Raw genomic sequence first — 19,439 nt, 5'->3', positions numbered from 1 at the left:
CCCCCTCATCAAGCCAATCCCATATCCTAAAGCTTCTTAAATTTAAAAATAATCTGTGCTCCAGACCATCTGCACAGAACATCTAAGAAACTTCATATATATTAAATCCTTTTTAAGATGTCCTCACCACCTCGGCTGCTCCGAAGGCGATTGCGGTGCCCTTTTTCTTTGCATACCTCTATCAGGTCAGCAGAGAAGCTACAATACCACGTACGTTATTCTAGATTATTGCAGCTGGGCAGCAGGAAACATTTCTGGTGTTACCTCCCTGCTATTTTGGGGTGATGTCCCAGAGGGGGGTGTACATGCAGCCTCTTTGGGTGCCCTCCCCAGGCCCAGCTACAGCAAACAGCCAAGCTCCACACCTCCCACCTCTTGCAAACATTGTTTCTCCCACTTATCACAAAAAAAAAAAATTAAAAAAAACACAAAGGAGAACATCAATTTTTACAGTTTCCCATAAAGGGAGTGTTTTACAACTTGGTCTTAAAACAAAACATTGTATTTTCATGACACTGTCTCGACTTGGTGCTACAAAACCTACAGTTTGCCTCCCGAAACAAGAGAGCTTGGTGCTGGGGAGGGAGGGAGCGGGGTGGAGAACGAAAATGGAATTGCAAAAGGATTTCCTCTCCTCCTTCCTCAGGGCAGGGAAGAAGGAGAGACAACAGTAAAACTCTCTCCCCCCAAAACACCCACCTGGATTTTCAACAAGTGCAAGTTTCCCATGGGAATACCTTGCCTCACCCCCCCAAAAAAAATAATAATTTTAAAATAATTTCATGCACCAGCTCTATCCCGTGCCGAGGCCACAGGCACGAGGCGTCCCAGGCTGCTGCAGGACGTGCTGGGAAGACCCCAGGAAGGAGCTGGGCTTGTTGCGTGCAGCCCAGCCACAGTGGGCACCGGCAGCTCCGCCAGCCCTCCTGACCCCCTCCACATCAGTCATGCCCAGGGCATCTGCCACCAGACAGGGCAGCTCCCCCAGCACAAAGAAACCAGACAACAACAAAAACAACACGCAGCAGCACAAAAAACTTCCCATTCCAGCATCATCCCCCACAGAAAACACTGGCGGGTAAGAGAGGAGAGGCAGCGTGGGGAAACGGCAGCGGTTGGCAAGAGGGTGCTGGCAGCACCCCCGGGCATCGCTGGCACAGGACTGGGTCTGGATTCACCCTCCCCACGCAGGGTACCCCGGGAGAGCCCCTGCCCCAGCCAGCCCCGCTATTCACCTGCGCACAGGCAGCGCATCACCCCATCCTCCTCATCCCCTCATTCGGCCAAATAAGCTACCTTAGCTTGGCTTTTCCTTCTCCCTCTTATTTTTTTTTTTTTAAAAAAAAAGAATTGTTGCCTTTTCTACCAACAGCCTTACTAGTTTCTTCTTTTTTTTTCCACACAGCTCTTTACTACCAACACCCCAGATTTTGTATTTTCCCAATTAAACGTCAGTAAGGAAGCCCCACACCTGTATTTCTCATTGCACGCAGGCACGGGCTATTCTTTACCTTCACGTAACATCCAAAAACCATGGATCAGAACAAAGGGGCTGGTGCCGGGTAGATCAAACCAAAGAACAACATCAGGGGAAAAACTATCCCTGCCACAAAAAGCTTACAGCCAAAACACCCCTAACCAACCCCAAACTCCACGGGTTAAAAGGAAGGGTAATGGTTTTAATAGAGACCAAGCTCTTAAAGTTTGAGCATTTTCTTTAAATAAAGGCTCTGGCGATGACTCCAGGCAGTTGAAAGCTGTCTGGCCAACGCCAAGGGGGATGTGTGCGGGGGTCGGTATTGGAGGGGGTCAGGAAAACACTTATTTAAATCAAAGAGCATTGCAGGGTTTGTCAGAGAGCAAGGGAAAGAGCAGCAAGCAAAGAAAAAACTCAAATAAAGCTTTTTCTCCAGAAATAATTAAAAAAAAAAAACCACAACAATCAGGGCAAGTTGTCATTTTGAAAAGCTGTTTTTCCATTTAATATGGTTTTGAAGGGATTTTTAAAAAAGCACCCAACCCTCTTTCCCCGCGGCTGGGGCCGGGCCAGCCCCGCACGCCGCCGCCGGAGAAGTTCAGCCTGGGAAACTTTGCAACGTCTCCTCCCGAGCCCAGCTCCGAACCAGCACCCAGGAGGGGTTTGGGGGCACAATATCTGCTCTTTCGGGGGCACGCCAGCAGACATCACGCATTATTATTATTATTTTTGCTAAAAGGTTGTGCTCCCCGCCTGCTGCCCTTGGAAGCACCGCGCTGAACGACCCCCCCCCATCCTAAAAAAATAATAATGATGATGATGATGGCAGCGCTCACCCCAGACAAGCTGTCCCCTCGGTGGAAGCAGACAAGCGAGGTTTGGGAAGGAGGACGGCGCCCAAAGCCACCCCCCGTGGCGGGGAGGGGAAGATGCCGGCGGCTCCGCGCATCCTCCGCGCGTCCCCCCCGCCCCCGAAATAAATAAACGCGGAACAAAGAAAACTCTCGGGGCATTACCTGTGGTGGTGGTGGCGGTGCCCGGTGTCAGCGACGACCCCCCATGCCTTCCTCCCCCCTCGCCGCCCTGCCAGCCGAGCAAGGAGGAGGAGGAGGAGGAGGAAGGGGTGGGGAAGGAAGGCGGGCTGCGCAGCGCCCCTGGCCCAGGTAACGGGTATTTCAGCTCCGGCTCCACCAAACCCCCCCTCACCGCCCCCCGGGACTCCCGGTGCGGCAGCCAGCCTGCCCCAACCCCAGGCTCAGCCCCCCAAAATCCCAGGCTCAGCCCCCTAAAATCCCAGGCTCAGCCCCCCCCAACCCCAGTCTCAGCCCCCCCCAACCCCAGTCTCAGCCCCCCCCAACCCCAGGCACCTCCAAGACACCGGTTGCCTCTTGAAATACAACTTCAGGCCGAAGCAGGCACCAGCCACGTGAAGTTTAACTCAGCCTCTTCAGGTTTAATTTTTTGTTGTTGTTTATTATTATTTTGCTGACCTCCGTGCGGGCGCAGGGAGCGCGTAAATCATACATGAGCGGGAAGGTGATCCGGGCAGCGCGCTGGCAGGCGAGCCACGAGAGCCACACAGCAGCTATTCCTCTCCCTCGGGCACTCGGAGCCTCCGTTTCTACAGACACCGTGTTATTTTTGCCGTGCCACCGATGCACGGTTCCACCTAACCCTCCACGCTCTTGCCACCAGTCCTCTCCATCCCCAGGTCCTCTGGGCTTTCCTAAACCCAGCAGGATATCGCCAGATAAACCCTACCTCCCGTCCAAGCCCTCCCTACAAGTAGTTTTAGGGAAAGTAGCCAAACGCCACCACTTCACCCCATTTCTTGCCTTCTCAGAAGCAACAAGGCCCTAGAAAGCAGCCTGCAATGACACCAGTCCCCGCACCGCAGGGGTGACGCAGCTGCCAGCAGCACTCCGTGTCCCCAAAGCCCAGGGCGTTGGGTCCTACCCCACTGCACACACATACAACAAGCCTCCCACTGCTCGCGACTTAGAGGAGCTTTACCTGCCCACCAGCCCCCATCCTGAGCAGCTTTAATTAAAAACACTAAACAAGCACAGTTTGTGCTACTAAAGCCTCTCCCGGAGCTCTGCTTGGCCTTCCCAGCCACTCACCTTCACATCCCTCCTCCTGGAACAGCAGTGGGCAAATGCCTCGGCAGGAGCAGGAGGGGATAATTAAGCCCTTGCCTCTCTTCAACAGCTTCTGCTAATTATGCAATTAGCACAGCTGCTGGGCTGATTGATTTGAGTTGGCCAGAGCTCTGCTCCTGCTTGCCCTCACCTCGGCCCTGGGGAGGGGGGCTCTGCAGTGGCCCCCCCAGCTGCGGGGAGCCCCCCAGGATGAAGGACCCCCCGCCCCCAAAGCTGGGTAAGCTGCAGGTAGGATGTTGCACACCAGAGCCAGCCCTGGCACACCTGCAGCTGCTTTGGGGTTAAAAACAGAAGTTCCCGACAAACAGCTGAGTGCCATGAGCTGCCTGCGGTTAATGAAGGTGCTGGCAGATAATCTCCTCACATCACACCTGGGTTGTACTGGGTTTGCAAAGGATTTGCCCTCGGTACCTGAGCTTGTCCAGGCGTTCCCGGTGCGGGGCTCTGAGCATCCTACTGAGCTGGGCCCGCGCTGGTCCGGGTGGTTTATCTCTCCTGGGCTCTTCATCCCTTCCTCGTCCTCTTCATCTGCACAAGGCAGCATGCACGCAGCCAAGGTACCTGCACCGTGCCGATCCCAGCCACATGCATAAATTCAGGGGACTAAATTAGGGGAAGGAACAACAAAAAGGAGGAGGAAACCAAAGCAAAACCTAATGTTGAGACTTGAAGACACGTTTCAGGCCTGGTTGTTGTCTGTAGCCGCTCTGACTTCACACAAGTGATGTCTCACTTAATGACTCTCGTCATTAAGGTGACAAGACCTGTCCCCTGTTTTACATAAGTGAGCTGTAACCAAGCCCAGTTCCTCCTGGCCTGTGGGTCCGGCTTGGACTCGTGGTCTGCTTCCCAGTGGAGCCCAGGCTGCAGCCTGGCCCATCGTGGGGGAGCACTAGTGGGATTTCCCTGCCTAGGTTCACAAAACCCCCAGGAATTCGCTCTCCCGTGACCCGCATCTCCCTGTCAAGCTTGGTTTAAATCGTGCAGCGACAGCCATGTGCAGGCTGGCCCTCAAACCATCTTATGGAGCTGACGTTCCCAAGTTCCTGTTTGAAGGAAGCAGTGTCGCTCTGAGATACAGCCCAGGCGTTGCAGGTGCCTTTTAACAAGCTCATAGCTGGGAAAAAAAAAGAAGGGGGGCTAAAAATGAAGCTATGCATTGCGAGCAGAGGGACACTCCCAGTTGCTGTTGGGATCAGAGGCCACCACGATTAGTGCCAACCCTACAAGGCAGGGAGCACGGCAGTCAGGAGGAGGGCTAGGGTAACCTCCCTGCTATCCCAGCCCTTCTCTGTTACTGGGAAACCTTTTTTTGGAGCCAGACCTCGTGTCCCCCCCTCTCCGCCCTGCCTGGGAAAGGGGAGCGGCTAGGCAGAGCCTTCACAGCCTGCTGGCACCACTCGCTCAGCCTTGAAATCGTACTGCAGGGCTGCTCCCCCTCTCATTTTCTGTGTAACCACAGAGCATTTCTCCATCCAACCATCCCCATGGTGTATCGCCCCTCTCTCTGCCTTGCCTGGCCCTTCTGCTGCGAGAGGTGGGATCGCCGTTTGTCTCTAAATAGATGAAACATCACGTGGAAAGCGGGTAAAAACGCAGGTACGTGCAAAATCCTGCCCAAGTAAGGCACTGAATTATCTCCGCTTGCCACGGACCACGTACTGCCGGGGACCCCAGGGTCTGCACGGACATCAGCTGCCTGACAACCAGCGCACGCGATATTGTACCATCAGTCATTTCTTCACGCCTCGCTCTTCCCCAGGAGTCTCCCACCAGCATCCCTTGAAGTGCATCCCCAAACCACCACTCTTGCTCAGTAAATAAAACCCGTGTGAAAGAACAGGAGAGCTTTTTGCTCGGGGAAGGGGCAGCCCATGCCCCCCGCTTTCATTTTCCTGGGGGACACAATGATTTTCTTGCCCCCACAGACTGTGACCCCCTCGGACATGGTGATATCTTCTGTTTCCAGCACCCCACGTCATGGTGTGGGTCAGGACAGCAGCACAAGGGGAGCTCCCCACCCCGTGCCACCCTCTCGCCTGAACTGCAGAATTAATTTGTACAGCGGTCGTGGGGTTTTCTTTTCAACCACGGCTGACAGTGAGCCGGTTTTTCCAGTGTGAAATTAATTTCCAGGTCCATTTCACACAGGATTTTAAGGCCAATATTAGGATCATGCTGTTTGTTTAGTTTATGAGTGAAGGGGGAGGCTGAAGCTCTCCCCTGCGCAGACCCCAACGCAGCCTGTTGGCAAAATGCATCGTCTCCCTTTGTAGCCCAAGTTGTCCCTGTGGAAGCAGGCAGGACATGTCTCCTGCCAGGGACACTGAGAGAGCCCAGTGGCCCCTGGCTAGGTTGTCATAGCCAGAATGGATTAATGAGGGAAAAAAAAAAAAAAAAAGGGTTGGTTCACGCCACGCACCAAAAGCATCTTTCTCATAGCTTTGAGCCCTACCTTACCAGACAGGCTTTTTTTTCCCTCACTTTTCCTTTCCTCCTCAGCAGAGGCACAGCAAAAGGTGCCATCTACAGGCACAGCATTCACACGACAGCCCTCCAGATCTCTGCAGGCCAGGCTGGATGTGCCCTCCTGTCCCATGCCACAATGCCCTTTGGCTGCATCACCTTCCCTGCAGTGCGGTCCCCAAGCCACGTGTCCACGTTGTCCACTTTTGGGGTCAGGGACTGCCCTGTGCCAGGTAGCAGGTGACCTCCCTCTTGACCAACTCTTGGGCACCCCTGTGTGTAACCTTGGTGGGAACCCAGGGGAGCAGCAGGACAAAAGCACGAGGGAAGGTGATCACCGTTTGCACAGCTGGGAGGGAACGAGCAAAGGGGACACAGAGTAAACTGGGACACATAGTTGCCTCAGGGGGAGCCTGGAGGGGACCTGTGCTGCTTGCCCAGTGACCCAGCTTCCAGCCCCATGGGTCTGCCTGAGCTGCTCAGGCCCACGTCGTGCTCCTCTGCTCTTCCAGTTGCCTCTCCTTCAATACATTTTGGCTGGGTTCACATGCCTGTCATTCAAGGAGGTAAGCAGGAAATTAAGAAACTGTAGAAGTACTAAGAAACTGGAGGAAGAAGTGTGGGCCCCGCACTTCAAGATGTTGAAGTGTTGGAGCGAGTCCAGAGGAGGGCGACCAAGCTGGTGAAGGGTCTGGAGGGTCTGACCTACAAGGAACGGCTGAGGGAGCTGGGGGTGTTTAGCCTGGAGAAGAGGAGGCTCAGAGGTGACCTTATTGCAGTCTATAACTACCTGAAAGGAGGCTGTAGTGGAGTGGGAGTCGGCCTCTTCTCCCAGGCAACTCGCGATAGGACAAGAGGACACAGCCTCAAGCTTCGCCAGGGGAGGTTCAGGTTGGACATTAGGAAGCATTTCTTCTCAGCAAGGGTCATTAGCCATTGGAAGGGGCTGCCCAGGGAGGTGGTGGAGTCACCATCTCTGGAGGGGTTTAAGAAAATCCTGGACATGGCACTTAGTGCCATGGTCTAGTTGCCATGGTGGTGTCAGGGCAATGGTTGGACTCGATGATCCCAGAGGTCTCTTCCAACCTGACTGATTGATTGATTGATTGAAATAACACCTAATAAATTCTCCTCTGTGTGACTACAGGATGGGGAGGGGGGACTCCTGACCAGCTGGAATGAGGGTGCATGCGAGGGAAGAGGGGCTCAAAGAGCTGTTGCTGCTGTTTGAGGTCAAAAATGAGGGTAGCAGGTCCTCGAGGTGATGCATTTAAAAGGGGAGCCAGGTCCTCGAGATGAGTATCCAATGGGCCAGCCACACGCTGCTGTTGAAGCTCCCAAGGTGGCCCCAGTAGGAGAGCTCTACCCACCTCGCCACGGTGGCAGAAAAAAGCTGATGCCAAAGAGCCGAGCTCAACCCAACCCTTCTGCTTCGTATTAAAACATTTGTCAAAGCCGACGCTCCATCCCGCGCCGTCGGGTACCCGAAGCTGCGCAGCCAGCCCCACATCCTCTACCCCCCCACCGCCACGGCGTGATAAATCAGGAGGAAAACTTTCCAGGCTCAGTTTGCTCTCGCAGTGCCGTCCAACAGAGCACAAGCCTGCCTAATCAGAAGCCACAGTCCTTCGCCATCTGCTTAGAGCCTAATTACAAATGCAGGAAAATAATGTGCTTTACAATTGCACCAGTAAATGCTGTAAATGATTTAAACGTATGCATATGTTCCCTGCAGAATTCAGCATGCATCTGTGACTTCTCCTCGCGTTAGGCACACAAATCAAGGGAAAAAATACCCAGATCTGACGAACAGCGTGTCCCTAGGATGGTGATTTTTATCCTTCTTTTCCCCCCCTGCTAGAATGGCAAACAGGGCTTTTTTGTCACAACTCATTCAAACAGCGTTTTCTTCGCTTCCAGTTTAAAAACTGTTTATCACCGCCGTGTAAATATAGTACAAATGACTCCATAAAACATGTAAAAGGAGAACAGCAGCCGGGCAAGCCTGCAGCTGGCTGGTGAGGTTTCAAAGCTGAGGGGTTTTTTTATTCTGGGGTGCCCGTGGAGGGGCAGGATCAGCTCGGCTCACCTCCTGGGGACCATGGCCCTCCCCGAAAATGAACCACTGGCATTTCGAGCCCTTGGCATGTGCAAACAGAAAAAGGGGCCAAGAGTTAAAATACCTTGAAAATACCTTTTCTGTGGCAGCATTTTGGAGGGGTTGGAGAGCATCATCCTGTGTGTGTGGGGGTGAGGGCTCTCCGCATGCTGCCCGAGCGGCTGTGCAGAACAGGGTGCTGCCCGGGGACCCCGCTGCCCATACAAATGAAGATGCCACGGGGCAGTAATTACGACCAAGGTCACGCACGCTGGCCCCTGGCACCACCAGAGCTCGTTAAGAGCTTCATCAGGATGCTGGGGACAGGCATGGATGGAGGCACACGGGGATGCTCTGTGCTGCCGGGCGCACGCCCTGCCCAGGTACTGCGTACCCCGGCTCCCGCAGTCCAGCCCCCTAAACCAACCCCACTTCAGCTCTCTGGGCTTTTGACCCGCAGTGCATCCCGCTGAGACACTGAAAGGCTGAGTCCTGCCCCGAAACACACACACCAGGGCAGCCAAGAGGCAGCAGAGCTGCTCTTTGGTCACCACCGAGGCAATGCTGAAGGATAGGTTGTTTCAAAGGTGCTTCCACCTCCCAAAGGGTAACAGTGCTGCACCGAAGCCTCTGCAATACAAAGGCTGGTAGCACAGATGGAGAGGGGGCAGCATTTCTACCCCGTGGGACACTCCACCGCAGGGACAGACCAGGTGAGGCTTTGGGGATCAGAGAGAAGGAGGGAAAGTCACTTGCAACCAATGGGAGATGACTATCACTCCGTAACAAAGGTTCCCTCTCCTCCTAGAGCACGTCCATTTGCTTTCAAGTCCCGAATACCTACACTGAAATGCTCCAGCTCTGAAGCAGAGAGGAGTAGCTGGCACCACTCAGCTGAGAGAGGCCAAAAAAAGGTTGGGCATAGGCTCAGTCGGTCTCCTTCGAGCAGGAGCTGCAGCAGATGCGTCTCCTCCGCTTTCTCCCCTTTCATCCAACCACGAGCATCACAAGCTGATGACCGTCAGCATCCATCCCCAGCAGCCCCCGCTTCATACCCAGACCTGATTCTTGCCCAGTTGGAACCTGCATTGATTTTTCCCCTCATTTCTCTAACTTTCCTTAGCTGAATACCACCAAAGACAAAGGATAAATGCCCTCTTTGCTCGCTTCCCCCTGCAGATGCAATAAGTATGCTCTCCACACCTACCTGCAGGTCATTTGGAGATATTAAATTAGAATAACCAGGCTCTCAAAGCAATTCTTGCAGGGCTCCTTCACCCAGCCCTTGTCAGTGATTTCTCAGTTTACAATCCAGGCTGGGAGAGAAGGATGACCAGAAGGAAAAACACGAGCTAATACTGCACGCATTGGTGCGTCCCCACGAGAAACGGCTCCGGACACCAGCAGTCACACAGTGTCAAGAATTAACTTTATTAGCAACGGTACCGGATAATTAAGTTCTGTCTCAAGAGGTATTTGGTCTGTAACAGGAGGGAGAGGATCAGCAGATGCACAAAGTAGGGAGCAAACGAGCAGAATCACACCGTACCTAGGGGGAAGATGTACGAGGCGATGGGAGTGCTGACCCCCATGAGAGAGCATCCCCCTAACAGAGCATCTGCTAAATAACCCACTCCTGAAGTCTTTTCCACAGATAGCATCCCTGAGGCATCACCTGCAATGCCAAGTTACACCATTACATCCTTCCTTACCAGTTCGCCTCTCCTACGGAATAAATCCACCCAGTCTGAGAAAATAAATACAATAATTGTATTTAGCCCAGGCTGTATTTGCATATGGAAGTTTAAGCGACTTTGAAAGCCATTCCTCTTTGGGCGGGCCGTAGTTTTGGGTGTCACAGTAGCTCACCCCCTCTGAGAACATCTGGAGAGCATATGCCGCTTGTCTACGTAAATTAACCAGCGTTCTGCTGTGAATATCACATCAGAGCCTCTCTCATACCTCTCCCTGGCTTTTATAGACCTTTCTCAACACAGACTAAAGGCACTTCAAAATCCTTAGGTTAGGACCACTCCGCATTCTGTCCGTGGGGTTCAGCTGCAGAGAGGTAATTCGGTGTCCACAACCACCACAGCACAGTCACAGCGGGAGAAATGGTCTCAGGTTGGCCACAACGTACAGCCCCAGCACTACTAGCACCATGCTGGGGGCTGGATGATCCCTCAATTCAATCTTATCTGGGAAAATTAAAGCAAGCAGAAGTCCAAGGGGAGAGGTTTCCCTTATATATGCTTTTTTTGTGGCACAAATGTATGAAATCCCCCCAAAATGGTGCCCTGCTCCCTGGCGCGGCTGCTATCCGCTCCCGAAGCTTGCTTGAAGGTGCTCCAGGGCTCAAACCACCATCACAGCTTGATGAAGGGGGATGCCCCCCCAGACCACCAAAACACCGCAGGGCTAAACTCGTAACAACGAGGCAGCAAAACCCAAGGTGCCACCAAAAGCCCTGGTCTCGGTTTAAAACCAGCGTGGTGGCACCATAAGCCACCCTTGCCCACTGGCACTGGGGTGAGGGACAGGTTTCCCCATGCCCCTGGTGCTCCCTGGGGAGGACAAGACTTTTTTGGTCCATTTTCGTCCATTTGCTCCGGGAGTGACAAGTGTCCCACGGGACCTCCCAAGCACAGGGGACACCCCCTTCCCAGAAGGAGGACTTCCCCCTGGATGCAACCCTCTCCCCCCAAGACAGGCAGCCTGCCCCAAATCTGTGACATGCCTGGCTTTTTGGGGTAAAAAAACCCTAAATACCCAAGAGCAGCACTGCGAAACGAGGGCATCCCCCCCCAGCTGCTCCTCTACATGAGGTGGACAACAAGAACGGAGCAGGCGGACCCCACAGCCAGGCCCAGCATGAGGTAAAACGTCATGACCACCCCCGCCGCCTCGGCCAGCTCCTTTGGCACGATCTTGGGGCCGTAGATGATGACCAGCGTCCCCAGGTAGCCGTTGCTCAGCCCCAGCAGCACTGTGAAGACCACTGGGTAGATGTCTTGGTTGAAGACCACCGTCTGGATGTGAGCCCGGGGTTGGTAGTTGCTGAGGATGAAGAGAGGGAGGAAGATGGTCCTGAGGAGGACGAGGGCGGGCAGCAGCTTGCTCTTGGGGCCGGGCACCTGGATCCAGGCGGTGATCTGCCTCCCGCACCAGTCAGCGAAGTTGTACAGGAGGAAACTGGTGAGCGGCGCAAAGTACTTGGTGCTCCACGGGCTTCCCGAGGACTTGCTGACCGACTCGATGTTGGAGGAGAGAGAAGGGAAGATGATGATGGAGATGAAGAAGACGTAGAAGAGGGAGAAGCCAAGGAGGGCGGTCTTCTGTAGGATGGGGCGGAGCGGGGGGATGCCGGTGCTTTTTGCGAGGAAGGAGGTATCTGCGGTGCCTCGTGGCTCTGCCTCGTCCTCTGCAGAGCTGTCGGGCAGCATGGTGGCCAGAGACGGGCTCTCCTTCTGGCTGCTCATGTAAAACCTGGGGAAAGAAAAGGAGGGAGACGATTAGCCAAGTGCCAGTCACTGTGGGGGGGAACACAAACTGAGATTTGGGGAGACAGCAGGACAGAAGTTGGCAACTGTTGTCTGCTGGGCCCAATGAAGGTGGTTGCAGTGACCCCATCCCACCTCGTACGGAGAAGTGACCCTCAGGGACCCACCACCCCCTCTCCCCCACAGCAGGGACCCCTTTACACCCTCGGTGGTTCACAGGGGGTGAACCTACTGCACGCAGGCATTTCAGGGTGGTTTTGGGGGTTGCAAGCACCAAGACGACCAACAGGTCATGCACATCAGTGCATGATGTTGCAGATATGGACACCCTATGGGGACCCACCTCGTTGGCTGCTTCCAGATCAGCGCTCTCCGCTGACTCCATGCATTTCAGAAGCCCTGGTGTCAGCACCCCTCTCCCCTCCAGGGAGCCTTGCCAGAAACTCGGCGTGCACCCAGTTTCAGTCTGTGGTTTTGGTCAAATGGGGAAGTGTGGCTGGCGGCAGCACAGCGCCGGAGCTGGAGCACGTGGGGTGGGATGCCGGGGGGTGACGGGGCACGGACCGGCACACCAAACATCCCATGGGTCCCCCCAGCAACCCTGCTGGGCATCGACAGCGGCAAACCCTCCCACCCTGCGCCTGTGGGATGCCCAGGGCAGGCTGGTGCACACACCTGGAGTACTCCAGCCTGGGGAGGAGGAGGTACATCACAATGCAGATGACGATGAAGATGTCGGCGGTGAGGAAGTAGGCCAGGGCGCTGTCAGTAACATCGGTGGCTGCCGCCAGGTCTATCACGGAGGCGACGGCGCTGATTGTGCCACCCATGGCCTGACCTGTGCAGGGGACCACAAAACCAGAGCTCAGCACCTGGGGCTGAGCCAGCCTGAGCGAGATGGGCACAGGTGAGGGACATCGAGGTGACAGAGAGCAACCCACAGCACCTCCAGCGAGGAGGACTTTGATGCAGAGGGGGAACCCAGAAACAGCCCAGGTCCCATCCCAGGTCCCACCCCACATCCCCTTCCAACACAGCTACGTGTGGGGCTGCGTCACAGCCCAGGTCTCACCCCACATCCCCTTCCAACACAGCTATGGGTGGGGCTGTGTCACAACCCAGGTCCCACCCCTCATCCCCATCTCCACAAGGGTCAGGATAGGACCCGACCTGTTGGGTTTGCCTGTGCCAAGTGCTACAGAGAAGGTCCAAGCCCTGCCCACAGCCTAAACCTGCCTTTCCCCCGGCACACATATAACCACCACTCTTCTGCACTCCCCCAGATGGGAATTCAAGCCACCAGCAACACGTATGCCACCTCGGGGACGCGGTGATCTCCCCCACTGGGCTAAACTCATTACAACACCTCTATCTCAGCCCCGGGAAAAAATTATCCATCTTGATTTCCCCCCTTTCCCCCCTTGGTTTGTCAGCTGTTGCACAGCACATTTATAATGTTATCAAACCTCCCGGGAGCTCATCACTCACAGCTCCCACCGTGTCCCTCATGGAAACGCTGAACAGAAAGGAGGAGGTAACGCAAAGCTGGAGACTCCTCCAGCTGCCAACAGAGGAGCTGAGGGACCTATCTCCTTCCCCGCTTCTCCCTGCACAGAACAAACCACTAGGTCAAGCCATCACGCTGGCTGGAGCTACTCTGCAGGGCGTTCACCCCTCCGGTGAAGGGCCACCGCTGTCCTCCTCTCTGCTGAGCCCTCACCACTTCGGTTTATGGGTATTTACAGAAACGACAGCGCCGGCTCATGTGACCCAGCGTGTTTCTCCTTCAACTTCCCTTTAGCTTTATGGCCAAGTTAAGTTTCTAAAATAAACCCCATGTGACGAAACGCCAGATGCAGGAGGGAAAGAAAACCAACCACCCAGCAAACCCAAGAGCACGATCCCAGCGGGACGGCGCGGCTGGGGGACACCAACCTGAGATCAGCGCCTGCAAGTTCCGCATGGGGAAGCGGCTGCTCTCGCCGAAGATGCTGCTGGTGAAGACGGTCGAGGCGCTGCTGACAACAACCACGCAGGCGATGGTGAGGGCAAAGAAGAGCGTGGTCCAGGCGGAGGTGTCGACCTTCACCAGCATCGTGATCACCAGGAAGACGGCCAGCATGACAAAGAGGGAGGAGAGGATCCGGACGCTGGCAGGCACCCTGGGGACAAGGGGAAGGAGAGAATCCTGAGTTTACTTTAAACTTTATAATTATACTTTATAATTATACTTTATAATGTGAAGGTGCAATGCAGAGGACACCAACTCCTCTACTATGAGGAGGATCAAAGAACATCAAGGTGGAGGGAGATGAGGAATAAGAAGTAATGACTTCTCTCATCTTTAGATGTTAAACCCTGCGATTTCCACTTTGGCCATCAGTAGGACCAAGTCTACAAGCCCAACCGAGCTGTAAATACCCAGAAATCAGGAGCCACCCCCACGGCTGGAGCAAGGTACAGCAGCAGTGAGGGGGCGAGGGAGAGAAGAGGGAGCTGGACCAGCAGCCCCGATCTAGAGATTAAGCACACAAACACATTCCTCTCCGCCTGCAAACGTGCAGGAGCCTGATCTGGGATAAGGAACGGCAAAAATGAGGGGAGGCGGCTATTTTAGATTTAACTCAAGCTTGCAACAAGGCACAGATGGGTCCATTTCTTAACCCAGTCCAGCAGCTGGTAGGGCCGGAGCAAGGCATTACTCCTGCCTGGATGAGCCTAGCCCTCATCAGCCAGTCCCTTGGTGACAACGATGGCATTTTTCAAGAGGAAAGACCGTTTGCCAAGCAATTAACCAGGGAATTTATTAGGAATTCATTCACAGTGATACAACTCAAGCCAACTCCAGGCATGGGTGCTGCTGGTGGGGAGCAGGGTGCTGGCAGGGGCAGATGAGGGGATTTTGGCTGCACAGGGAGGCTGTGCTTGTGATGTCCCATGGCTTTCACCCAGGGGAAGGGGAGGCTGAGCTGGGAGCCAGGGCTGAAGCTGGAGAAAGGCAGGAGCGATGTGGGCAAAGCCAGGGAGAGCCACGGCTAATGGACGAAGGAATGGAGCAGCACTTACTTGTTGACGAGCAAGAAGTTTCCTATCAGGCACAGCACTGAGGGCACGGTCGAAGCGATGGAGATGTAACTCTCAAAAAAGTCCTGCCAGGAAAAAAAAAAAACAAAGGAAAAAAGGTAGAGGGGGGAACAACACATGAATTTCAGGTCCTACATACGGCACAATACAGCACGCATGGGGAGTTATGATGTAGGTGTCCACCTCGGTGCATCACAGCACGTGCTGCAAAGCTGCTCAGGGTGACAGGCAAAGGGAACGGGCAATGGAAACCACCTTGGGTTGTCTCGTCCTGCAACAGCCCCAGGGTATTTCAGGAAATCAGGGAGATAACAAATTCAGAGGCAAAAATGGTGAGGGAAATACCTGCCTTACTGCCGCACCTGAAATAAGAAGGTCTGAATTTCTCCTGCTGGCTCTGGCATCCTGGACAAAGCCCCTGAACTTTTCATCCTATTTGAGCTCTGTGAGGGCTGGTTTTCATAAATTGGGACACAAAAGCATTAATATTATTAGCTAACTGCCTCAGAAGCCCATGCTGGCTACCAAACTTGTGCATCCACGTCCGTGCAGAGCAACCGGGACACCTCACCTGAGAACGTGCTTGAGTAAAAGCAGCCCAAAGTGTCGACACAGGGACATTATTTTCCCTCCTCTGCAGGCACAAAACTCATCAAGAAACTATATTGAGGCTCAACACATTTACTCCAAGGACTCATACACCACACGAGCGAGTCGCCACAGCATCACTCAATACTCCCCAGCCCACCTTGCGTGGGGCCACGTCACATCCGAGCGCAAGAAGGCACTTGGCATGTTTTCTCTGCACGTTATTTTCTTTTTTTAGCTTTGCATCTTTTAATCAGTTTACAAGCACGCTCATTTATTCTTCCCTATCAGGAGCTTTACTGTAAGCAACGGGAAATCTAATAATCGCTCCTAGAGGGTCCATACAGACGGAGACATAAATGCCCTGCGCTTACGGCGTTGGCTTGGCGAAGCGGGAGGCTCAAAGCTCTAGAGCCACAGCATGAATTGTAAGAGAAAAGACAAAGCAAAATGCAAAGTTGGCCGCTAAAACTAAGACTTATTTACCAGCCTACTTAAAACAAACCCCCAAGCCAGCCTGGGGATATTTAACATACTTCCAAGTTAATTTCCTTTTTCTTTTGGGGAGGAAAAAAAGACTTCATAACACTTTCCACCAAGCAGAAGTGTATTTGAAGTAACCCAGCTTCGTACTCATCTCACCGCTCCTGCCCGTGAGGTGTCCATCCAGCTCAGACATAACTCCTCTCCCTGCACGGGTACCCCCACCCATCACAGACATGCTTTCAGGGCAAATTTTCTTCTTTACAAGAAATGGATGGGGCTTTGAGCAACCTGGTCTAGTGGAAGGTGTCCCTGCCCATGGCAGGGGGGTTGGAACTAGATAGTCTTTAAGGTCCCTTCCAACCCAAACCATTCTATGATTCTATAAAACACCTCATTCTTCTCCCTTTCTGCTGAGCCCTCCCCGACCGGGCGGCTCAGGGATCAAGCTCCCCATCACTAACAAGGTTTTAAAGGAGAAACGGTGATGCCGGAAGACTGTCACCCCTTTCCTGGCTAATAATAAATAATAATAATAATCCACAACGCAAACCCAACACTTTCCTCCCACCTCCACCTCCCACAGAGGAAGGTATCATCCCTCAACCACAGAACCGTGGTCCATAATGGAGGTGTTTGACCCTGTATTAACTACAGCATCTTCAAACATGCTGCCACAATGCACACCATGCACTCGGTACCTTAAAAAAAAAACCAAACCCAAACAAGAACAAAGCATCGTGGTGGCAAATTAGTCTGCCTGGCATCACCAAGATGCTTTTGCAAAGACTCGACTGCCATGGAAAAGCCAGGTTGCTTTTCACCCGAGGAAGTAAAAAGCATCACACCACAGCCATACAGAAAGAGGAGAAACATCTTTTCAACAAAGTACCGACCAGGAATACAGCCGTGCAAGGGTTTTTAGGAAGAAGAGACCTAGTGATACATCTTCGACTTGAAAACAGCTTTTTCAAGACTTGCCTTGGATAAGCCTGACGTAGAAGTCACGAGGAGCGAGCGGGATGCAGGGAATGAGGGAGGACATCATGGCACGGGCTGGCGGAGCACCCTTCACCCCCTCTCTGACCATCCTTGCTAGCACAAGGGCAGCCTATTTACGATCTTCAGGCACCACAGGGGCTTGGTCCCCATCAGTTTAATCACAGACTGGTTTGGGTTGGAAGGGACCTTAAAGCTCATCTAGTTCCAAGCCCCTGCCATGGGCAAGGACACCTTCCTCTAGACCAGGTTGCTCCAAGCCCCATCCAGCCTGGCCTTGAGCACTGCCAGGGAGGGGACAGCCACAACATCCACCCAGTATCTCCATTTGCACCACCACATCGGTACTTCAGCATACTGGTAAAAGCACCATCAATGATACTCTGCTTCGTCCCCACCAAAAACACAACGGCCTTAACAGCTATTAAAATTATCACAGCCGTGGATGTCGTACTGGTGTGAGAAATCACAGAGAAAACGTGGGTGTCACACCTGGCTCTGTGCTTATATACAAATAAAATGTGCCCAAACCACTTGAACGAGCTTGGTGATGGGAGGAGGACGGGACGCAGCCTCATCACGACGACATTTGTCCAGCCACAAAGAAGGGCACAGGGAAATAACCCTGCCACGGCACGAGGAGCAAGAGAAGGTGGCTTTTTTAGGGAAAAAAAGAGAGGCCATCCAGCCTGCCGCCCCAAGGCCGGCTCATCAATTGCCCCGTGACAGGCTCCTCGCCCCATATGCCAAAAGCCAGATGTTCACCGCTGCAAGGAGACGCTCCAGTCACACCTGCCATATCTCAAAGGGAAAGCAGCAAAGCACCCACAGAATCACAGAATCAACCAGGTTGGAAGAGAGCTCTGGGATTATTGAGTCCAACCATTGCCCTGACACCACCATGGCAACTAGACCATGGCACTAAGTGCCATGTCCAGGCTTTTCTTAAACACCTCCAGAGATGGTGACTCCACCACCTCCCTGGGCAGCCCCTTCCAATGGCTAATGACCCTTGCTGAGAAGAAATGCTTCCTAATGTCCAACCTGAACCTCCCCTAGCGAAGCTTGAGGCTATGTCCTCTTGTCCTATCGCGAGTTGCCCGGGAGAAGAGGCCGACTCCCACTGCACTACAACCTCCCTTCAGGTAGTTGTAGACCCAGGGGGCTCGAGACTATCGCGACCCACGTGCTCCAGGGCCGGTGCTCCTGCAAAGCCCTGCTGCTGCCTCAGAACGCCGGGCTGCACCGGCCACCGCAAGAGAGAAAATGCCTAAAAACGTGTCCGATGCCTCGCCACGGGGCCAGAAGCCCAGAGCAATTCATCTCCCAGCCCACGGGGAGCTGCGGCCGAGTCCGGCTGGGAAAGCACAGAGCCCGCTGGGGCTCACCAAGCGTGAAGGACAGGAAAAAAAACACCCCACAAAGACATTTTCACCTTGCACGTAGAAATTGGCCTATGAAAGGCAGCCATGCTGATGGGGCAGATTAAGCCAAATTTTTTAAAGGCACCTTAAGCCTCAGCACTTCAAATACAGGTAAAAGACAGCCCGCAAAGTGCTTCACCTTTCAGCATCTTTCTTGCTGCTGTTTGTGCTCCCCAAATAACCCCCTACCCCAGGTTTGCAGCAGGTGGAACCCCAGAGGACGTTCGCCCACCTTCTGGGGAAGCAGAGGGGAAAAAGAGCAAGGAAGGAAGGAAGGAAAGCAGCTTTTATTTTTTATTGCCTTGAAAGCAGCACGCTCACCCGCAGATCCGACGATGCCTGCCCCGCCTGATCAGAGCAGTTTTGCAGCTTGTACATCCAGTAGTGCTTGGCCGTGATGAAAAAATTCCAGGGCAGCAGGGACCCGATGCCCAGGAGGAAAAAAATAACGTAGGCCCCGTGTAAGCGGTCGCTTGGCTTCTGCCGGCTGTATCTCTTCACCGAGGGCTCCTCGATCAGGGGCTCCGCGTCTGGGGGCAAGCTGGCATCTGCGGGGTACATGGCGCCGGCACCCTGCAAAAAACAATCACCGACAATGATATTATTACAAATTATTGTTCATAAGCTGCTGTATGTGGCTCTCTCCTCCTTTGCCCAGCAAACGCCAGCTGAGTGAGCTGAACCGGCTCGGCACGGGGACGGCCGGCTCCCTGAAAGCTGCGGGAGAAGGGTCCCGAGACACGGTGGGGATGGGCTCCGCTGCCCCAGCGCCTGCATTGCCACCCATAATTAATAATTAACCCATCCCCTTGGCCTTGCAAAAGCAGGAAATATCAAAAGGCTCCAAAAAAAAACAAACTTACAGCTTGTAAACTAACAACCTCACCAGGCTTTGTAAACTAGGATAAACACCAGCAGGCTTTTGAAAATGACCTGTAAACTAAGGTAACATCATCCAGGCTCTGCAGAGTGACCTGTAAAGCAGCATAAACCACCAGCGGGGTTTCGAAAATGACTCGTAAACTAAAGTCGCATCATCCGGGCTTGGCAAAAGTGACTCATAAACCAGCGCGACGTCACCAGGCTCCGGACAACGACTTGTAAACTGATTTAACACGGGCTTGGCAAGGCAGCGTCAGCAAGCAAAGCGCCTCGGAA

At 53.7% G+C, this 19,439-nt stretch overlaps 1 protein-coding gene across 1 annotated transcript; it reads right to left on the bottom strand.

Annotated features, from left to right (window-relative positions):
• Nucleotides 1–11,019: 11,019 nt before the first annotated feature.
• SLC29A3 (solute carrier family 29 member 3) lies at nucleotides 11,020–18,842 on the bottom strand. Its single transcript, XM_068416696.1, has 5 exons — nucleotides 18,603–18,842; nucleotides 14,770–14,852; nucleotides 13,639–13,865; nucleotides 12,379–12,541; nucleotides 11,020–11,689 (listed from the first exon to the last, which is right to left on the bottom strand). Exons 1-5 carry the CDS (start codon nucleotides 18,840–18,842, stop codon nucleotides 11,020–11,022), a joined length of 1,383 nt encoding a protein of 460 aa, XP_068272797.1.
• Nucleotides 18,843–19,439: the final 597 nt, after the last annotated feature.

Source organism: Nyctibius grandis, chromosome 20 (genome assembly GCF_013368605.1).
Source record: "Nyctibius grandis isolate bNycGra1 chromosome 20, bNycGra1.pri, whole genome shotgun sequence".
Lineage (NCBI taxonomy): Eukaryota > Metazoa > Chordata > Aves > Nyctibiiformes > Nyctibiidae > Nyctibius > Nyctibius grandis.
Note: the sequence above shows the minus strand (reverse complement) of the source record. Positions and strands in the feature narration are given on the sequence as shown.